This window comes from Cydia splendana, chromosome Z, assembly GCF_910591565.1.
Source record: "Cydia splendana chromosome Z, ilCydSple1.2, whole genome shotgun sequence".
Classification (NCBI taxonomy): Eukaryota; Metazoa; Arthropoda; class Insecta; order Lepidoptera; family Tortricidae; genus Cydia; species Cydia splendana.
Window position 1 is genome coordinate 16,522,234 of NC_085987.1, and position 22,286 is coordinate 16,544,519.

At 37.5% G+C, this 22,286-nt stretch overlaps 1 protein-coding gene across 1 annotated transcript in view; it reads left to right on the top strand.

Annotated features, from left to right (window-relative positions):
- The first annotated feature begins 248 nt into the window (after positions 1–248).
- Positions 249–22,286, top strand: part of LOC134804750 (uncharacterized) — a 41,122-nt gene continuing 19,084 nt past the window's right edge. Inside the window, exons 1-14 of the mRNA XM_063777960.1 lie at positions 249–416; positions 8,120–8,193; positions 8,756–8,941; positions 9,488–9,521; positions 10,501–10,527; positions 12,298–12,321; positions 12,458–12,824; positions 13,362–13,511; positions 15,116–15,244; positions 16,015–16,190; positions 16,670–16,816; positions 17,271–17,404; positions 19,166–19,274; positions 20,910–21,022. Coding sequence (XP_063634030.1) covers positions 410–416; positions 8,120–8,193; positions 8,756–8,941; positions 9,488–9,521; positions 10,501–10,527; positions 12,298–12,321; positions 12,458–12,824; positions 13,362–13,511; positions 15,116–15,244; positions 16,015–16,190; positions 16,670–16,816; positions 17,271–17,404; positions 19,166–19,274; positions 20,910–21,022 — 1,677 coding nt within the window. The 5' untranslated portion in view covers positions 249–409. The remainder of the gene's footprint in view (positions 417–8,119; positions 8,194–8,755; positions 8,942–9,487; positions 9,522–10,500; positions 10,528–12,297; positions 12,322–12,457; positions 12,825–13,361; positions 13,512–15,115; positions 15,245–16,014; positions 16,191–16,669; positions 16,817–17,270; positions 17,405–19,165; positions 19,275–20,909; positions 21,023–22,286) is intronic.

A 22,286-nucleotide genomic window follows, 5' to 3' on the forward strand; every position in this document is an offset into this window, starting at 1 on the left:
TAAGAATTTTGAACCATCGGGACCACCTGGTGGTAACTTTGGGTACTCCAAGGAACCTCCAGTTTGATTTTTTGCTCTTATTAAGAGCCACACCCTGTACAATATATATATCAAAGAATATAATACTCACTAGGAGCTGTATATGATGATGATGATACTACTCTTTGCTAGTCACCTACCAATTAATTCTGGCACACCAGTATTAGACATAAATGTCATTCTAAAAAAATGTTTATGTCAAAATCAAAGTCAATGAATTTCGTCGTAGTAAATAATAACGATGTTTACATTTGATTTATATATTCTATGAAATATTTTGGATCAGTTTTCGTTTTTCGTATAAAACTATAAGCAATAGCTTACGTTTCTAATTATTCGTTAACTAACATATGTTTACGGTAAACTGAATATGGCAGGTACGTTACATTAATAATTAAGATTACCTATACCGTCCAAGAGATGTACCCAGTGGCGTAGCTAGGCGTGGGCGAAGTGGGCCGTCGCCCACGACCTCGTACACATAGAATCTTAGGCTATTTCCTTTTCCACTATATAGTTACCTCTAACACTGGGATTTTTTTCCCACCGAAAAATAATTGCCAGTTGACCAGCAACTCTGTTTAGGCTGCGATTCGACCAGAGATGAGCGAGGATGAGGACGTTACATCAAGTATACCTAATCAATAACGTTATCAATTAAGTACTTACCTCATTCCGAACTCATTTAATTAGTTGAATCATTTTGTGGCAGTGGGAGTTGGAAGGGGTAGACCTCGGCGGACTAGGTCAAGAGCACCCTAAACCGACGAGCGTGTATGAGGAATGTTATGAAAGTGAAGGAAGCGAAAGAGGTATGTCAGGATCGTAGCAAGTGGAAATCCGTGGTCTCTGCCTACCCCTCCGGGAAATAGGCGTGATTATATGTATGTATGTATGTATGTATTTGAACGAAATAGATACTCAGCCACCAAGTTGCCTGGCCACTTCATAAATAAAGTCATTCATAATGTATCCATGCAATGTTCGCTCGCTAGTAAATTCAAAAGTAGTAATAGGTAAGCTCTTAGTAAAGTTCGTACTGTGCTATAGAAAGGGTGGGTGAATTTTAGGCGTAGCACAGAAGCCCTATATAATGTTTTTCAATTCGAAGGTTAGGATGACACCTGTCATTGCAATACAATTTTGCGAGATTTGGCGTTTTTAGGTTAAAAAAAATTATACGGTGTATCATTTTACCCTTCGAGTTTGAACTCCCAAACTACGCAAAGCTTGCAATATGGGTACTTCATACTTTCTACACTTGCCCCAGCAAGCTGACATAACGGTCTTGTCACTTCATGCCCTTGGCCAATAGCGGCAAATATACCTATTGCCGTCTTGTAATTCGTAAACCTCGGGGTTTCGGGGTATATATGTACCTTTAATTAAACCTATATACCTATATATATATATATATCTCTCTTTCTCAAAAATCACAAAAGAAATCCATGCCGTGCGTATCACTAACATTTTCGCTTCATTGTTATAAAAACATATTGGTTAAAGGGTTAATCGGTTAATCCACCAATAGGAAGGTTATTATAGCACTAGCTGTTGCCTGCGACTTCGTCCGCGTGGAATCTTAACTATTTTCAATATTTTACATCTTTAGTACCTATACAATTTCCAAGCAATGTGGAAATTACTTTTCTTTTTTTCTTGCATTCTAATAGGTAATATGCTGCGATCATATATGTATAACCATGGATACCGCCTTTAGGAACATTACCGTTCAAATTCTCGGGCCAAATTAGCACACATACACAATTACGCCTACATTCAAATAAGACGACGCGTTTACAGAGCCTGTAATCAAAGCTGGTAAACAAAATAAGAGTCATCTTTATTACACTAATGGTACATAGCTAAGTGTAGATGAAATGCATATAATGTCAATTAAACCTACCAATCAGCGACATTAATCCGCTAATAACCTTCTTGCTGTACGTACTGGCCGCTGAGAGTTCGCGGTTCATATTTGATTAGAATATGACTTGGACAGGGATAGGTTTATGCCATACAGTGAAGAACCAGTCAAATAATTCACGTATAATAATTTAATGCAGATTAAAAGATAACTAGTTAAAATGTTGTTATGACATGACAGACTAACTCAACATAAGTAAATATATCATTGTTGTATAAATGTATTCCGCTATAATAAGTATTTTGTATATTTTATTATCAATCTGCATGGCAGTGCGAAGTCACGTTCAGGTATAGTCTGTCCGTTTTTCTAAGATCAACTACGCCATAGTAAATGTATGGCGAACTTGATCTTAGAAATCGGACTGGCTATACAGTCTGCAATATTTACATGGGTACACGAATCGGGTCAAAAATATTTGAACAGGCGGAGTCACAATAAATCCCCACTTTCAGTTCAGAATATTTTATATGTATATAGCCGGTCAAGCAAGTTTGTCAGTAGAAAAAGGAGCAAAATTAAAATTTTGTATAGAACCACAGCCGTTCGCGCGCTTACATTTTCTAAATTTGCCGCTCTTGTAATATTTTAAACTTTCGCGTTTTGAACACATATTAACTCACATTATACGAAACTACGTCGGTAAATCAAGGTAATTGAATATAATTCGCGTTAGACCCGTCTATAATGTGAGTTAATATGTTTGCCGCTCTTTTCTACTGACGGAAATGGCTTGAGAGAGAACCTACATATATGTGACAGTAGAGGGTGGATTCAAATGATCAACATTTTCAGATAATGTGTGTATTTGTTAAATTAATTCAGTGAAAGCATGATAGGAAAAATGTATCTACATATAGGAGACCGGGTATGATTATCTCACGGGTTACCTATATCTCATGAATAGAACATATTCTAGATATCTTGCCAGGCATCCACTCAATTTCATGTCTCTCTAATTGGACAGCTTTTTTCCATAGTTCTCTGCGAATAGCATCTTGTGGGAATCTGAATGGAAAGTAATGTAAAATGACAATACTAAATTTGATTATTAATTTGAAATAACTAGGTAGTTTTTTTATAGCTCCATCTCATGAAATAAAAAAGGATAATACAAATCTGTAAGAAGGAATTTATTACTACATTTATAATTAAAGCCTGGCAAGTTCCTTTTTGACCCTGATATAGTGTCGCTACAAACAGCTTACATATAGCAATACTACGTCTACGTCACGAATAGTCGGGACAGTGTGTATTGGCATCGTGCAAGAGCGAGTGAGATATACAAATACCTATGTAATTGTAGATTGTGAAACTATGTTTTCAGGTAATCGAAAGAGCATGTTTAATTGATAATTAAATATGAACTAACCTATCCGTCAAAATCTGATTCTAAATATTCGACATCCATATATTTATCAGATTCTGGCTCCGATGAATCTTCATTTGATTCATCAGTTGATGAGTCACTTTCGGGACCACCAACCTCGATTATAAATCTTTCTGTCTGTGATTCGATTATAGGACCTTTTGTACTATATCCGTCTTCTATTTTTTTTACGTGGTCGCAGCATTTTCTCCAATTTTCGATAGGGACTTCCTAAATAATAACAAAGTGTTAAGTTAGTTATATTTTTAACTATTCAATAAAATTCTAAACATTTGTAAATGTAAATACCTGAAAACTATCTTCAACGAGCTTTAGGAAGGCATCATTTGTGATGGAAACATTTTTAGTTGCCACTTTTGCCTTCACGATGCCCCAAATCATCTCAATAGGATTTAAATCACAGTGATAGGGCGGTAACCTTATCACTTTGTGACCATGATTTGAGAGAATCGTATCTATTTCGTATACTGGTTCCGGTTTATGACGTCTCAAAATTGTGACCAATTTATCTTTAGATGCGTTTTGTGGAAATGAGATGTTATTTAAACGCAGCCACTCAGCAATGATGTGTTTTCTATCGTTTGATGTTGGAGCTTTGTTAATTTGGAAAGAATGGTACCGGGCATTATCCATTATAACACACGTGGGTTCACTGAGATTGGGAATTAATTTCTGCAAAACCCATTTCTTAAAATTGTTTCTGTTCATGGAGTCATGATAATCGGCTTTTTTTTCTTTATCATTATATATTAAGAGTGCATTAGGAACAAATCCCGATGGTCCACCAGCATGAACGATAATATATCGTTTGCCGGTTGAAACGGATTTCGACACACCGGGTTCATTTTCACTCTGCCAACATTTTGCATGGTTAAGAGAAGTATGGATGTAAGTCTCATCTAAATAAACAAGAGGCATATTTTTGTCCCTCGCTTCTTTTATTTCGTCTAAATAACTTTCCCGCCAAACTACAATATCCGAACGCTCCTTCAATATGGACCGTTGGTTTCTGCACTTTTTATATTTGAACCCCATACTGTGCAATAGCAATCGCAAATACTCCCTACTACCGGTAAAACCTATATCTTTTTTTAATTCGGTAAGCAGAGTTTTGAGAGTTGGTACTTGCTTTCGCACAGCATAGAATTCATGAATTTTGTGCCTAATGGCACATTTGTCGAAGTCGTCTATTTGTATTCTTTTTTTTGGTATCGGTGGCAATGGCGGCAAAGTCTCATTCTTTTTGTGCATATTTTTGATTGTAGTACTACAGACGCCTTGAATGAGAAAAAAATAATAATTTAATAATTAATATACATATTTAGTACCAATAAACTAACCAGTTCATTACAACCGCACTATGAATATCAGTACCCGTCATGTCAGCAACTAATTTCAAAACATTGTTTAATGGAATGCTGTTGAATCCTTCGTCCTTTTTCTGCCGCAAGTATTTAAATGTGTTTAAAATTATTATTTTTGCATCGGGGTGAATTTTTTTGGGCATTTTGATTTCAAAATCGATTATTATCCTGAAATATATACAATTATTTTCGATATGTTTACATCGGTGACATTCAATGACTTCCAACGTCTGTTGTCAAAAGAAATCATTGCCATTGAAATAAATTAGTTCCATTGAAAATCCGCAACGTGGCCAAGGGCAAAAAGGAACTTGCCAGGCTTTATATAGAAAATACCTAAACCAAACACAAGTTAATAAAATAGTCTACTTCATTTAACATAACACCATCCCTATTATCCTCGCAATTTAAAAAGTCGTATGTTGTTATGAAAGTCGTATGCAGTTATTACGTTTTAGCTTAGCACGGTAGTATTGAAAACAAATCGTCATGTTTTTTCCAAATTCTACTGAAGTTATCTGTTTACTACAAGTGAAAAGTGATTCCACTGTCCTTGGTATGAACTAAAATAACTTCTGCACCACTTCACGACACATGAATATATTTTTAATTACAAAAAAACGTTGTTTTTATAAATCAATTTAGCCATTTGTCACTGACTGTCATCTCGGTGGTACTGAGATTGCCAATCGAGCAGTTTGTAAGTACCGCCTATCGCGGGGTAGTTTGCGTTGGGTCATAATTGAGCGGACAGAATACTTCCATGTATAGCATTTCGCTGGTAATATGCTCCTATCCAACGATTCAAGTCCCGCACTTAAAAAAATGTTTGACCTTCATACAAACTTTCATTCCCTTTTTCACCACCTTAAGGGATGAATTTAGACAAACGCTGAAATTAGTTATCTTCTCTTTTAATGAAATAAGTTTTTACGAAATTAAATATTCCTAGCTTAAAATAAAATTTGAACCCTATACAAATTTTTAACCCTTTTAAGGAAAGAATTTTTAAAAACGCTGATATTACTTTTCTTGTATTCTAATAATATGCCCTGGTTATACAAAGATTCAAGTTCCGTACTCACAAAATATTTGATCTCCATACAAACTTTCATCCCCTTTCTCACCACCTTGGGGGATGAATTAAAAAAAATGCTTAAATTCGTTTTCATGTTTTTTAATTTAATACCTTTCTGCAAAGTTTCAAGTACCTAGCTTAAAATAAAATTTGCACCCCAAGACTAACTTTCATCACCTTTTTAACCCCGTTAGGGGTTGATTTTTCAAAAACGTTGCAATTACTTTTTTTTGTAATCGGCTATTATGCCTTTCTAAGAAGTTTCAAAGCATTTGCAATGGATTCAAATTTTCAACCCCTTTTTAACCCTGTTATGGATGAATTTTACAAAACGCTGAAATTACTTTTACTGTCTTCTAATAATATCCCCAAATACAAAGATTCAAGTCCGGCGCTCGAAAAAATGTTTGATATCCATACAGACTTTCAACCCCTTTTTCACCACCTTAGGGGATGAATTTTCAAAAACACTGAAATTCGTTTTCTTTTATTTTAATGATATATCTTTTTACCAAGTTTTTAAATTCCTAGCTTAAAATAAAACTTGAACCCCATACAAACTTTCATCCCCTTTTTAACCCCCTTATGGGTTGAATTTCTCAAAATCGCTTCTTATCTCTTGTACACTTTATAAATGTAATCTGGTGTGCAAATTTCAACTTTCTATCTTTTGTAGTTTCGGCTCTGCGTTGATGAATCAGTCAGTCAGTCAGTCAGTCAAGAGACTTGCATTTATATATGTGACGTCCCACAGGTAAAGGTACCTTATGGCAGTTGGCGCTTACGCTATTATTAACGCCGCTCCAATATTATTGCGGCGCTATGCGACGTAAGCGCCAGCCGCCATAAGGTACCTTTTGCCGTGGAACGTCACATATGCTGCTATAATATAATGCTCGCGTAAATGAAATAAAGAGTTTGTCTTATGTTTAGTTAAATACCGACATTATTATGTATCCCTGCCAGGGTTTATAACTGTGATAAGGATTTCTTATTTGTCAAGTAGGTAGCCGTTATTTGGATAACTTAATTCGAAAATTTCTTATAACGTACGTAGGTATTTATTTAAAACTTGTTTTAACATAAAATTATTACTTATTGTTGTAAGCCTAGTTGCAAAAACGTTCATTAGATTACTTATTTTCCGCTTTAAGCCACGAATATGGACGACCACCACCCATAAATCGCCTTTTCATACAAACATAGGTAGTCCCCATTTCCCTTTCTGGATCTTAACATTACTACGGCTAAGGTGACGCAACGATCCAAAGGACTCACCTGGCCTCCGATACCAGATCACGTCATGTTTCTTGCGATCTTGCGATAGCTCTCGCCATCGGGCGTCTCCCATTTTGTTGTCCCAAGTACGCTCGTCTCCCATTCTATAACTTTGTATTTTTGGCTCATCTCGGCAGCCCTTTCCCTGGACGAATGACAATGTTTGCCGAGCCATGAAAATCAATCTGAATAATAATAACTCATAAAGAAATTTAAAACAATAAAATACAAATTATTAACACGATAACCAAACGATAATATTAATTTGATTGATATGTCATAAATGGCATAATTCATTCGTATGGGCTATGGACTAAGGTTGAGCTTGGCAGCACTTTTTATTTTACTTCGTGTAAAAAAACTCAGAAATACCTGTATACCAACATGACAAACATAATTTAGTTTACTTTAACGGATTATTTGGTCTAATCTGTAGCACCGCCAAACGAAAGCAACCGAGAGTTCCCGAGAAATGGTCGAAGTCGTAAAATGAAGATTGTTATGAAAATTTCTTTTCCTTATTGTAAATTAAATACTCATCGAAAGCGATAGTTTTTATGTTCTAGTTTTATTCTCATATGTAGATAATAGATTTAAACAGTTTTTTCTTAGCATACGTGCGTTGAATTCGAGATACGTGTCAAAAACTTTTTTAGAAATTTGTAAGGCGCCATCTCTCTTCTTCGCTCGTTTTTTATCCCGTTCTGGTTTTTCAATTTTATATATATGATAGAGATATATATATATAGATTATGTCCCGCGCCTTTCTATTCCATACGTATCATTTTGTGTTCTTATCAGTCACTATCAACATAAATTTTATTTACAATATTATACTAACTAATCTGCAGATAGAAAGAACATATTTAGGTATAATTAGGTACATTTTCAGAACGAACGCCTATTCATTCATAAAGACATCAAAATTAAATAATGTTTTTACATAAATAGGCTAAAAAAACATACTTATTATTATTAGGTAGAGTTTAAGCTGAAACAAATCGGTCTCCATGAAATATGTATTCCTCTGGTTTCTGGTGCAGGTTCTACAACAACAGGTGCCTCGGTTCTAACAGACATCCGGTCCATGATCGACCTGGCAATCGGCACGCCGGAGGTAAGCACGAACCACTGAGTAGTAACAAGAGGTACGAGTAGGAACACTTTCTTTTTTTACTTAAAACTCGTGTATAGAACTTTTCCAGTTTTTTGTCTCATCATTCATTCATATTTAAGGTACTTCTGTATATGAACTTTACTGTGCGCGAATCGTCGTATGCCGTAAACAAATTACCTACAGTCAGCAGCGGAAGTTGCTCAACGGGCGTGGCAACTATTGCTGCTGACTGTACTGTACCAATACCGTCTTTACCATAAGGGCACACGGAGCCCGTGCCCAGGGCCGCCATCTACAGGGGGTTCTTCGGGGCATACAGTCACATTATATTTGAATACCCATAATAAATAGATCATAGTGGAAACATGTTAGTCTAATTCGCTTTCTTTAATTTCCAAAAGGGCCCCAAATTCTTATATGCCCGAGGGCCCCAGCATAGTTTAAGACGGCCTTGACTGTACAGTAGGTACAACTCGGGCATTGCACGCGCGGTTTAGAAGCGATTCGCGATATTAGAGTATTCGCCAGATCTAAACTCACCTTAACAACATGTGACATGCAGTTGGGTGTAGTGGACTTCTGCATGCTGCACACCGTGCTGCACTGTCTGGCGCAGCAGCTGAACGCCCTGGACAAGCCAGTGGAGCTGGTGGGAAACGCCACGCCGCAATCCTTGCCCACCGGCAAGGACATACACAGCATCGCCATCACCGAGTATATCGTCGAGACCGTCGCCACTGCCGCCGAGGTATTTCATTTGCTGATTAATCTGACCGGACCAGGAGGCAATTCTATATTTATACGAGTACCTACTACCTACACAGTTATATTTAAGAGGCCTACATTAGTTGTCATTTTTCAATACATACGTTGTGGACATCTTCCTCTCTGGATTTTGGCCTGGATATTTATAAGAGTTCAATATTACCAGTATCTGTGCCGTCTGTGCAGTTTTGCTTTTTTTGATATTCTTGTTTTTATAAGAACTAGTTTACTTCAAAGTGCGCTTAAAACGGCCAAATAAAATTTGTGGTAATACCTTAATTTCCCTTAATTATCTGCAGTCCTCATGTCAAATGTTCTCCCATTTCCATTAGGTAGGTAAAGTGTCATTCTATGGAACTTGCTATTAACTATGTAAACAAACCGCCATATTAAAACTCAAAAATGATGAATTTACAGTGACTTTTTTACATAGTTAGCAAGTTCCATAGAATGACACTTTACATTCAAGTTTTCTGGTAAGTAGGTACTAGATAGGTACCTATTTATTTATTTTTGACCATTGTTTCAGCCCATGAAACCCGTGGCAGTAAAACCACCTATACGTAAGTTATTTTTGTACGGAGTTTTATTGTGATCGTCTCCTTCGGTCCGCCTAGGGTTGCTGCGGTATTTGGCGGTTTAAAGGATAAAAAATTACTTAGTACACACAGACACATAACAGAAAAAAATTTGGCTTTGAAATTGGTTGGTCCATTTTTTATGGGAGGGTAATTTTTTTTCGCGTTTTCGGGATTGGTCCCATAGTAAAAGTTGCTCAGTATAATCCCAAATCTCCCTGGCAACGGCAATGCAGTTATTTTTTAGCCACCGTGTATATTTTTAACATATTTTTTACTTGCTTATTTTATTTTCATTTTAAAATAAAGTAGGTATGTTAGCGTAGTTTAGGGTGGTATTCTACCCTTATGTGTTTCGTACTTCATAAAGTACACAGAGGCCAAATATAGTTACAATACTATAGACTGTCAAGCCATTTCCGTCTGTCAAAAGAGCGGCATAGAAAATTTAAATTTCGCGCCTTTTTCTATTACCAGTTTGTTTGACAGGCTATATAGGTATGTATGTATATCATAGTACGTCTGGCAACCCTACCGCCACCCCCCAGGACTCAAGCGGGGACAGATTTGATTATACAACCGACAAAATTGCAAAATTTTATCTTATACCTTTAAACGAGCAATTCTTGTATATTTATTTATTTATTTATATATATATATATATATATATATATATATATATATATATATATATATATATATATTTCGAAGATCTCGGAACGATCACTAACGACTTCGATGAAATTTGCTATATGGGGGTATTCGGGGACGAAAAATCGATCTAGCTAAGGTCTTATCTCTGGGAAAACGCGCATTTTTGAGTTTTTATATGGTTTCCGAGCAAAGCTCGGTCTCCCAGATATTTTATTTAAAGCACGTCATTTGTGTTATCAAAGTTAGATTTTAGTTACTATCTGTTTAAAGAGTTACATTTATTTATCTTATTCTTTTTTTTCTCCCACAGCACCTGCTGAGCCTACACTTTTAGTAGGTAAATAAAATACTTAAACATATTTAAAATAAATCCTAATGAAGAGTAATACCTAGGTATAATTAGGTATGTACTTAATAACTTTTCTAAATATAGATATATAATATTGACGAGTAGCAAATAGATCGTAGCGAAGTAAATATGTTTTACAAGACATCCTCTCATTGCTTTTTAGAGCTTATATAAGGTGATACCTTATTCGTTGCAGATATTTTAACAGATGATACTTTACTTTAAAACAATTAACTTTAAATAGAAATTAAGAATATTTATTAAATTTTTTTTGTTTTAGTTTACCGAACAAAAAAATAATTATAATTTCGTCTAAAAATAATCACCATGTGCATTTAATTGACAAGACGTTTAACACTATCTGTCATGTCACTCATGTCAACAACTGTTTGTCTTAAATTGCATTATGGTTCGGCGGGAAAACTGCAAAAGGTTATTAGGATGAAGTGGCTAGACATTTAGGTTAATAGGTAAAAGAGGTACTAGAATCTGTTCTACGAGTTCACATTTAGGTAATAATCACATTAACAGGGTGTTTTACGTAGCAGATTTGTTTTTCAGATTTCCCCAAAAAAACATCGTAAAAGCTATAAGGTTTCATATTTACTTAAATATACTCCAGGAACCGAGTACTATCAGCTGTATAAATATCTGCAACTAATAAGGTAGCACCTTATATACCTACGTGGGAAACTTTAATTATTTAACAGAAGTAAACGGATAAAGGCAGGGACACACTTATCCCACGTACGCAACGTTATGCAATGCATTATGACATCTGAACCCTAAAAGTTGTATGCTTAGAAACATACTTATCATGCGTTGCGTTGCGTATGACAAGTACATATGTTTCTAAGCGTACAAATTTCAGGGTTCAGATGTCATAATGCATTGCATACGTTACGTACGTGGGATAAGTGTGTCCGTAGCTTAATACGGCGTCTACTCTTGGTCGCTCCGTTGCGTTGTAGTTTTATATGAGATTCCGTTTGTCAGATATTCTGAATATACAATGTAAGTACATATAGGTATGTATGCACATAGTAACGCGGGTGCGAATTCGCACGTCGTAGCTCCGGTGTATGAGCGTGAGAGCCATATGATAGATTCACGGTGAGAGCGCTATGTGCGTAGGTACCTAGCAGTGGCGGCGCGTCAAACATATCCATAGGCAAGCCGGGGCTAATTTGGCTTACATATTTCCTTTACAACTCTGCTCAAACGTCCAAAAACAGGCAAGCCGGTGGGAATCGGCTTTTAAGGACGCGCCGCCACTGGTACCTAGGTATGTAAGCGACATCCCGCTCGCACACCGGACCTACGTGCGAATTCGCATCTAATGTCAAGATCGCCTTAGCCCCTTTTTCGCCTTTTTTTACCTGGATTGATGTTTTTGCCCTGGTCTTGTTAATATTTTTCTGTGTCCTGTGTTTCCGTAAAACTCATCATTTTCAGTTAACACTCGCCTGAAAAAATAGGAAACTGACCCATTATAAACATTTGAATTGTCATTTATTCTATATTTACGGTAATAAAATGTAGGTACCCTTAAATTACAATTTTACGTTCTAAATTTGAGTTTTGAACAGAAAAGCGACCATAAGAAAAAGAACTTGCGAAATACAAAAAAAACAGGATGAGTGCCAAGGGACCTAGAATACCTAGAATAACCTCTCCTCAACAAGTAAGCAAGGCGCAACAGAAAACAAGTTAAATGAAACCCCTACCTATTCTAAAATAAATCAATTTATTTTTCAGTGGAACGTGTCAAAAGGGATTTTTGTGAGTATTATTCTCCTAACGCAATTGTTTTTACCGTAACTATCATGAAATAAGTTCATGTTTGAAAATGTATTACAAACTATATAGGTACCTATTAACAGTTCTTTGCGACCCCATATCCAATTTTGGTATACAGCACCCTTGTCCTCGGCGGATCCCAGTGTGGTGAAGGCGACGATGCCCGATCGACCAGCGGCAGCGCCGTCGCAAGGAGCGGCGCCCGCCGGCCGGAAATCCATAATAAGCAAGGCTGCTTCGGAAAGTCAAGAGGAAGGTCTACCTGAACAAGCTGGAGGGCATGAAGGAGTTGTAAAGGGGGTAGAAGGCAAGCACAAGCAGTCACACGCAAAGCAGGACACAGAGCCCCGGCGGCTGGCATCCTCGGAGAAACTGTCTTTGGTGACATTGAGCAAGTTCAACCTGCTGGAGAACGTTGTTCAAGACCTCAAGGATCGCGTTTATGGTAGTATGCCAAAGAACGAGAAGATATTAGAGGAAGTCAGGTTCGTATGGTTTTATGGTGTAAGGTCATTTGGGATAGGTACATACGTCTGATGCGTCAATTAAAGATAGGTATCTTCTAAACGGATCATTCATAAAACTATTTAAGAGTATTGCAACCCTCTATGTTCGAAGTATGGTCACCAATCACCATTCACCAAACTTTTAATGTACACGGCTTCAATAGTTATAATTATGATTCGCTTTTGTATCTTAACGCAGACGCATTTATCCCGGTTGACCGTTGGACAGAAAAACGGCCGCAATACAATAATCTGCCTTGTATCTCGTGATAGACGTAGCCAAAACGTAATTAGTTTAGTTAGTTTTTAATACGATTACCGAATACCTATGACGCTTGCTTTTGAGACGACGAGGACGAGAACGCTTTATGACTATGACCAACAAATTTCAACAAGTACCTACTTATATGTAGGTCAAGTAGATACATGTTATGATACTGACTGTGTATGTGTGTAAAGAACAAAGAATAAAGGTAATTATTAATTAACAATTTGACATATGGCTCCTTTGCGCAGATCTCAAACAAACTTGAAGGCAATTACTGACATGTGGACAAATTTGAACGTGTCGTCCCGACTCGAAGCGGCCGAGACGGGGCTCACCAAGCTCAGCTCCCTTGTGGAAGACCTGATAAAGGAAGGCGGCCCGAGACCGGGGGCAATAAGGTATCACACGACTTGTGGTTATGCGGGTAGATTCCTCCACACCGACCTTGAGGATACGAAGTATTGATTGTATGGAAGTGCTTTTATTAATCTCATATTTGCATAGGAATTTGACGTTTATGGTGGCACTTTCACAGTCTGCAGCCTGATCATCATCATCATCATCAAGCAAAGTTAATAAACTTTTATTCATAAACGCACCACAAGCCGCAATTAGCTATCGTTTGTCTTAATCTGTCATTTTGACTTATGTATTGTTTAAAAGAGATAAAACATAAATTAACTAATTGAAGCTTGTAGTGCGTTAATAATAACGCCATTAAAACTGCATGGTCATCAAGTTATATTAGTAACTGGAGACGAATTACAGACTTCTGCCGAGTCAACACGTGTAGTAGATATAACTAGGTTTTTACAGCTGTTTTAGAGTTAAACCATGTCGGGCCATGCTCAGTCTAGGGTTCCGTAGTTACCATTCTGTCAGAACTGAGAAAAAGGCTACACGGGGGCTATTAGAAAGTATCGTGTAAGTACATTACAAGCTTAAGGGAGTACCTAACGCAGCGTTGTAGGTACGTCTTTTTACTAAGAACAGAAGACTTTTTGCAATTTTAACTCAAAAACGACTGGACCAATCACGTTCGCTTTAGTTTTACATTGAAAGTATTTATTAAGCTTTTTTGTTTTACGATATTCTCATATTTTTGGACCTACCTACGGTTAGAAGTTAGAGGAGGGGGACATATTTTATTTCTTTCGGAGCGATTATATTTCCGAAAGATTCACTTTATCAATTAAAAACGCCAAAAAAAACCTTTCGATTTGAAAGACCTATCAGACCTATCCAACGATACCCCACACCATGGGGTTAGAGAGATATTAAAAAAAAACATATCACGTTTTGTATGGGAAGTACACTTTTAACAAAAATGTGTTGTACTTTTTATTTTACCCTTCTGTCGCCATGTTGATTTATGTACCTATCCATGCCAAATTGCAGCTTTCTAGCTCTTTTAACGATCATGGAGTAAAGGTATTATATTATGACGTTGTGATGAGAAATGGTGGAACTGCATCTTTTGAATATGATACATATGTGGAAGCTTGTAATTTGCATATAGTAGATAAGTCTATTAACCTATGTATATTAGGCAGTAAGCATCCCGAATAAAAAAAAACAAAAATAAAATATTTGAATTTAGACTAGCCAGTAGGTACCTAACCACTCTAACCAGTAATAGTAGTTTGTGTTACAAGGGATCAAAAAGATATATTTCCGTCAAGGGCGTACATTGAATCCTGAGCGTAATTCAAGCGTTAACGCCCAAGACGAAATAATTTTGATACCGTGTGACACATACTGCTTTTCACATCAAATATGAGGAAAATAGAAAAATCTTAGTGTTGACACTACAGTGTTGCCACTTTTTAATTTCTACTCTTTTTTGCCAGGCTGTACATACGATGTTCATAGTTAATTATATTAATATTTTATACTGGCAATGAAATGTCGTTGAACAGAAAAGTGCCACTTTGATCCCTCCTAGCAGGGAAGAAAAATCCATTTTCTGATTAGGTGATGTGAAAAATATATTTCATTCCAGTGCAGCGCCAACGACGGCGCCAGCGACGGCGCCAGAGACGGCGCCAGCAACTTCGCCAGCGACGGCGGCTGGGACGGCGGCAGACACGGCTACATCGCCGACGACGCTCGCTACCTCGCAAACTGAACAGTCAGTGAACTTCTGTAAATATATATTCTTGGTCTGAGTTTACGTGTGGATGGCCTGAGTCGTAATAAATACTAAGTAGTGAATGTGTAAACAACATGTTTATTTTTTTAATTATTATCAAAATCACGTAACTTATATTACCACAGGAGGGGCGCGACAGTATCTCGCCCGGGAGATATAGACTAGCCGTCTTTTTCTAACTGTATTGATTAAATAGGGACGCGTATTCTATCTCGCGGGCGAGATACTGTCACGCCAAATATGTGCTAGCCCGGCGGTGATGGTGTTTATCTTGGATTCTATTAACTTATACATTTATACATCGGGGAAACTTTCATTCTTATATTACATAAAAAAATAATTACTTAGTAAGGGGCCTGGGGCAGGATTGATAGAAAACGCTTTATGTTGGTGCCTACAGTAGTCGTTGAATGAACCTTTAATATACCGGCGACTTGTCTACACTTATTATAACGATGCGGATCACGAGTCATAATCTCATAATCAATGAAGCAGCATCTGTTGAAAAATCGAAGGACTCCAACCCCAAAGTTATTTCTAGATTCAAGTAGGTACTATAAGGGTCAACCTGTCAGATGTGTCAGCCCGAGTCAAACATGGCATTAGTTTTGGCTTACTTGTCAATATTACAGCTGGCGGTCTGTTATCCTGCAGTCTGTAGATAATGCAACTGTACATTTAATTGGCTATTCTGTGTGTTATCTGTGTTTTGATATATAGTCTTGAGTATTTTTAATATATTTTAACAGATTGCAAGGTGGACAAATTGGGCTGTTGGGGCCTCCTTACCCATGGGATGTCCTGGCTGCTGAGGTGGCCGAAGACAGGGACAAGATGCTGCAACATTTGAATCGCCTGCGCGCCGACATCGACCTTCTGAACAATACCTTCTATGATGCCATGCAAAGCCTCCAGAGCAAATTAGGTGCGATTTTGTTTGTTGTCGTTGTCACGTTCAGTAAGAATAAAACTAAGGCTAATCATACCGTAATAAAGCTATCGATTTGACCCCCATGTACCTTCAGCGTAAATTAATGGATACTATTAATTCGACGGCATTTTATTTTTGAAAGGCAATGACTTACTTAAATAAGTTGCAAAATTAAGCATAGCATCATTATATGGAAGTCAAAATAGGTAGCTATTGAGGTCCTCATCATTGAGGCCTTCGTTTGAGCCATACTGTAAGCAACACCGTGTAATAACTACTACTAGTGGTGATATGTCATTGAATGAACAATTTAATAAAATGTTCAATTTTATACTAAAGTTAAGAACTGAAAAACTTAACACGATAAATAATGTATTAACGAAACGGGCGGTATCGGTTCTATATGGTACAAATGGTACGATTTTGGCAACACTTACTTATTTTCTGTATTCATGTAATAAATATGTGGACAGATCCAGAGAGTCAAATAACACTGCCGCCACCGCCTCAGCATGTCCCAACAGAAGAGCTGCTTCCCCCGCGTCGTACGCACTCGGTATTACAATCACCACTATCACCAGATGGACCACCAGCCACCACCCACCAGGCCAGCCTCCGGGGTAATCTATTGAATTCAGTACTTTAAGGCATTCTTATCAACTATTTATTTCTAGATTTTACCAACAGACCCATCTGCACGACCTGCATGGAAGCAAAACACACATATATCTGGTAGAGCAGGGTCTACCAGATAAATAAGTAGCGACAACCCATCGCTCATAGGTAATACTTAGGAGCAATTTATGACTTCGAATTAAGGAAACATATCCCGCGGATACCTATACAATATACACTGTATTCTTTACAAGGATAAAGGAAATATGCAGTGTTTAAATCGCGGAAGCCAAATTCCAGGCGGGCTTGACGGGCGAGACTCGGCGTGTTCGGAATCTACTTATTATAATACCTATTGTATTTAATTATGAAAGTTGCCTCTGTATATTTCGCTACCTGGTACGTGCCAATTACTCTGAGCATCATTTTACTGTGTTTTGTTCACCGGGACGATTCCAGCCCCCAGTACGCCGGAGTCGCATGGGTCGACGGGAATATCCGCGGCTTTAACAGACCGGCTGGCGCTGCTCGAGCGTCGCATTAAGGAATGCTGCGAGAGCATGGTCAAGGACAAGGGAACCGCCGGGGATCAGGTAAGTCATTGAACACATGAAGCGTCGCGTCCTCTGCACCACGGAGCGCCATCGAAACTTTGTATGGGGCTATTCGCATGTTTTTGGATGATTTTAGGGGGGGGGGGGGGGGTCGGTGTAGTGTAGGTAAGTAAGTAGCTCGACCTTGCACATTGATCGTAGCCCTCCCTCCGTCAACGAAAATAACGTAAAAGATGCCAATTGAGTGATTCACTCTAGCTCTACTTAAATCAAACGTTGTATTGTGAATACCATTTCTTTTTTTGAGAATAGTTAAGGTCGCCTCCAGAATCTCGCGAACTAAATTGACATGCGATTGACAAATAAAATGATACCAGGAATAGCAAAGAAAAAATAGTCACGAGTATGTGTCGATAAGTAAGATATTGCACTTACTACCCATGTGATAATTATAAAGGGGTCACAAACAATTTCGATTTATATAAATACTTATGTCGAGAAAAGTGGTTGATTCGATTGACTCTAAGATTGTGGCGTTACCGACCAAACCAGGAGGTGCGGATGCGAAATTGACAAATTTCGATGTTAGTATGCAGCTTTGGGGGCAAGTTGTTTATTTTATTTCAAGAGCTCAATTGTCATCATGAATCTAAAATTGGTTATTTAATTTTGTACATGTGGCCGGTAGATGAGATTGATCCATAATTATCTAAATTCTGACCTAACTGTCAACTTTAATGTCCAGTTTGGGGACTGGTCTTTACAATCGAAGCAATAGGGATCACCGAGAGTCGAGACGATTGCATTTTTGCGTCCACACCACACAATGTAAATGAGAAATGAATCAGATTGTACGAAATTTTCCCCGTCTGGGTTGGCCTTATTTGTATTTTGAGCCATAATCACTGTTTATATATTTATCATCTAACTTGTTACTCTAGCCACAGAATTAATAATAGTATGGTCTAGCTGTAAGTTTTCCTAACAAATAAAACAAAATAAAATATTTATTTAATTACAATATGTTTCTCCAATATCTTTGTCTGTATTTCTCTTCTTCTTCCTCGCGTTATCCCGGCATTTTGCCACGGCTCATGGGAGCCTGGGGTCCGCTTGACAACTAATCCCATGATTTGACGTAGGCACTAGTTTTTACGAAAGCGACTGCCATCTGACCTTCCAACCCAGAGGGGAAACTAGGCCTTATTGCGATTAGTCCGGTTTCCTCACGATGTTTTCCTTCACCGAAAAGCGACTGGCAAATATCAAATGACATTTCGTACATAAGTTCCGAAAAACTCATTGGTACGAGCCGGGGTTCGAACCCGCGACCTCCGGATTGAAAGTCGCACGCTCTTACCGCTAGGCCACCAGCGCTTCTTTGTCTCTATTACTATAAAATGTAAAATAACTTAACAAAATTACTTAAAGTTACAATTGAACTGACCGCGCAACAGTAGCGCCCCTAGCGGTGAATTCTCGCGATATTCTCTAATTCAATCTTTTTTGAAAATTTCGTTAAGAACAGCACTGGCCAAACTGTGGTATCATTTGTGCACATTGACTTGTCAATTTAGTTCGCGAGATTCTGGAGGCAACAGGTACCTACTTATTTTAAAACATTTTACTGCCATTTGATAACATTTGCCACTTGTTGTTTTTATCGGTTCTTGGCATCCAAAAGGTAAAATATGTGTATTGATAGCGTAATAGCAGATCATAAGATTAGTGCAATAGCATTCCTACTTAGAAATGCTCAGGAACTTTACTATTTAAAACTCCTGAATGTCTTTCCTGCAGTTGAATAATTTCCAAGACCAACTTGATCACCTTATGCGTCAAGTTGGAGCTCTCCATGAAGACATCAGCGTACTCAAGATGTCACCTAATTTGGCTAAAGATTTGGAAGGTACATTCAGTACATCAGGCTGCGATCCCACCAGAGATGTGCGAGGTTTTCTCAGGGGCGTATTTTGTAATTTGGCGCCCCGGGCATTAGCACGTTTCGCCGCCCCAGAACTCAAGGAAGAAAAACAAAATGCAATCCGCCAGGGGCGGCATATGCCGCCCCCGGGGGTTGGCGCCCCGGGCCATGGCCCGGATGGCCCTAGGGTAAATACGCCCCTGGGTTTTCTATTGGTTCTTAACAAACACATCCCTGGCTACGCATCATCGCACAACTTTGGTGGAAACGCACTTTTATTAGACCCAACCAAATTTCGTTTTAGATTTCAATTACTAAAGACTTTAAAATAGCAATAAAATAGTTGGTGGGAAAACACACTTATTCATGGTCACATTAATTTTCCCGAGTTTTATCGAGCTCGGAGCGTGCGTTTCGTGAGTTCCGTGACCGAGGCAGTATACCTATGCATACGTAGGTAGGTACATATACTTATGAAAGATACATAGCTGTCACTGATGAATAGGTACTTACGTTTACGACTTTTAACTAACTAGAAATGAAATATTTCATCACACTGCAATTTTCGATAACCATGATGTTTTATAACCCTTAGGGGTTCTCTTGTGTGACAGTACCTACATCTAGTTGTACTATATGTATTTTATTTATTGAATTCTCCATGATTCTGGTAACTATTAGGTACCTAAGTTAAATGGTACCTACCTCGAGCCAAGATACAATCGTGCCGTCCTGTAACAACATAGTCAGCAGCAATACAGCTGTACCTAAAGAGTAAATAAAATTATGAAGTATTCGCTTTGTTCACATATGTGGTTGCGACATTGCGTAACCTTAGTATAAATAAATAAATATTATTAAATATTATAGGACAATTTTACACAGATCAACCTAGTCCCACAGTAAGCTCAATAAGGCTTGTGTTGTGGGTACTAGACGACGATATATATAATATACACATATATATCGGGTGGAACAGAACGAAGGACTTTTACGCAAACTGGAAATTGTTCAGGCTACGTACTTTATTTTTCACTTATTAATCAAGTCAATATTTCTAACCGTTTCTGAGATACAGTTTGTTAAACATTAGTGCAAGAATCTGTATGTTTCAACCCTAGCAGGTAGATCCTCTATTGAATGACATGACATGTGTCAATTTAAAATGTAAATAACTATGTAGGGTTGTCACTGTTATATAATATTTCATTTTAATGATTTTATTTTACTTTTACATCCCGCTTTACTATTATAATAACTCGATTGTAGATCACTTAGATATCACTATCCTTTCAGCACAGTCTCTAGAAATGTTCCACTCTGTATAAATACTTACTGTATACATAGAAAACATCCATAACTCAGGAACAAATATTTGTGATGAACTCACAAATAAATGCCCTTACCAGGATTTGAACCCGGGACCTCCTGCTTCGTAGGCAGGGTCACTACCGACTAGGCTAGGAGGCCGTTCAGTATAAGTACTTATAGTATCTGTTAGTTTAGTATTATGTCACTACCTGTGAGTTTCTATAATTGACTTCCTAGCTGTATCTACTATAACTTCTATGAATGTCATAGCTGTTGGATCTCCAAATGATAAAATAAAATGGTGCACAGGTCTGTTGACGCTGTACCAGACCGTGCAGGAGATGCAGGAGCAGCTGCACCAGGTGAACGAGCTGGCGCGCCAGCTGGCTGGCGAGAAGGATGACCGCCATCAACATATTAAAGTACATATACACATTTTCGAACGAGCGAGCGAAGCGAAGCGAAGCGAAGCGAAGTTCTTACATTCGACTTGGATCACGCGGCTGGCTAGCGGCACGTCCCGGCATTTCGATGTTTTTAAGCTGAACTGTCAGAAGATAGTTTGATACTCAAGAACTTAAGTAAATTTGTTCTAATTTAAATGAAATTAGGTAAACGTGTAGTTGAGGGCATTATATTTTAGTGATTAAATTATGAGCAGGCTCGATTAAGGGATTATTGAGGTAGAAGAGCTTAGAAGGCCAAAAAGCTGTTTGTGAGGGGCCTAGCTATTCTGGTCATTTTATTTGCAAAAAACATGGTCGAATTTAGTATCAAATGAAAGTGCTCGGTTTGCACTTTTGTAATATCGTTTTTAAATTTACCTTTTTGAAATAATTAGCAAGATAAAAATAAAATAATATAAACATAATATAAGTATTTGACATTTGTCAGGAAATATTTCGGCTTAGCACAGATACAGTTTATTTTAATCTCTATGATTTCTATGATGACTTAAATCCAGGGGAGGGACAGTCGTATATAAAGCACTTTATTCGAAAAAATAACGACATCTATATTACTTAACGCTAAACTTTTTTTTAATATGGCTTGACTTAGTTCGTCAGAACGTCTTAAAAGTCTTGTATCTAAGGCATGGATCAAACAAAAAAACATCTGTTAGAACAGATTATTTATGAACATCATTGCCATGGAGGAATTGTCACAAAAAAAAACTTTGTCACATAAAACTCAAAATATTATAACACCCCATTTATTAAATATATTAATACGGGTCACTCACGGAAGTTTTATTATTAAAACACCCCATTTATTGTCTGTACTACGACATAATACAGATAAATAAAAATACTTTCAGTTTTACAATGTTAAAAGAAACAAAGTTTTCATACGCCATCACAGTTGCTGAGAACTTTATTACCAAAAAATTTAGAAAAATTATGGCGGGTAGATTATATTATATAGATTATATAGACTACTAGTTAATTCTAAAACTGCTTCTGCTATCAATAGACTTTTCACACCACCTATTCGGAAAAGTAGTTCGCCACGAACTGAGAACTCGCAGTTAACCAAAAATTATTGTAGAGCGATTGACTTTGTTGCACCTACTTAGGTATCGTATAGTATAGTGCGTCATAAAATAGTAGAAAATAAATGAGAGCATCACTTTCTACGTAACTGTCACATTTTTGACGTAAAATGCTTACACATGGCAACAATTTA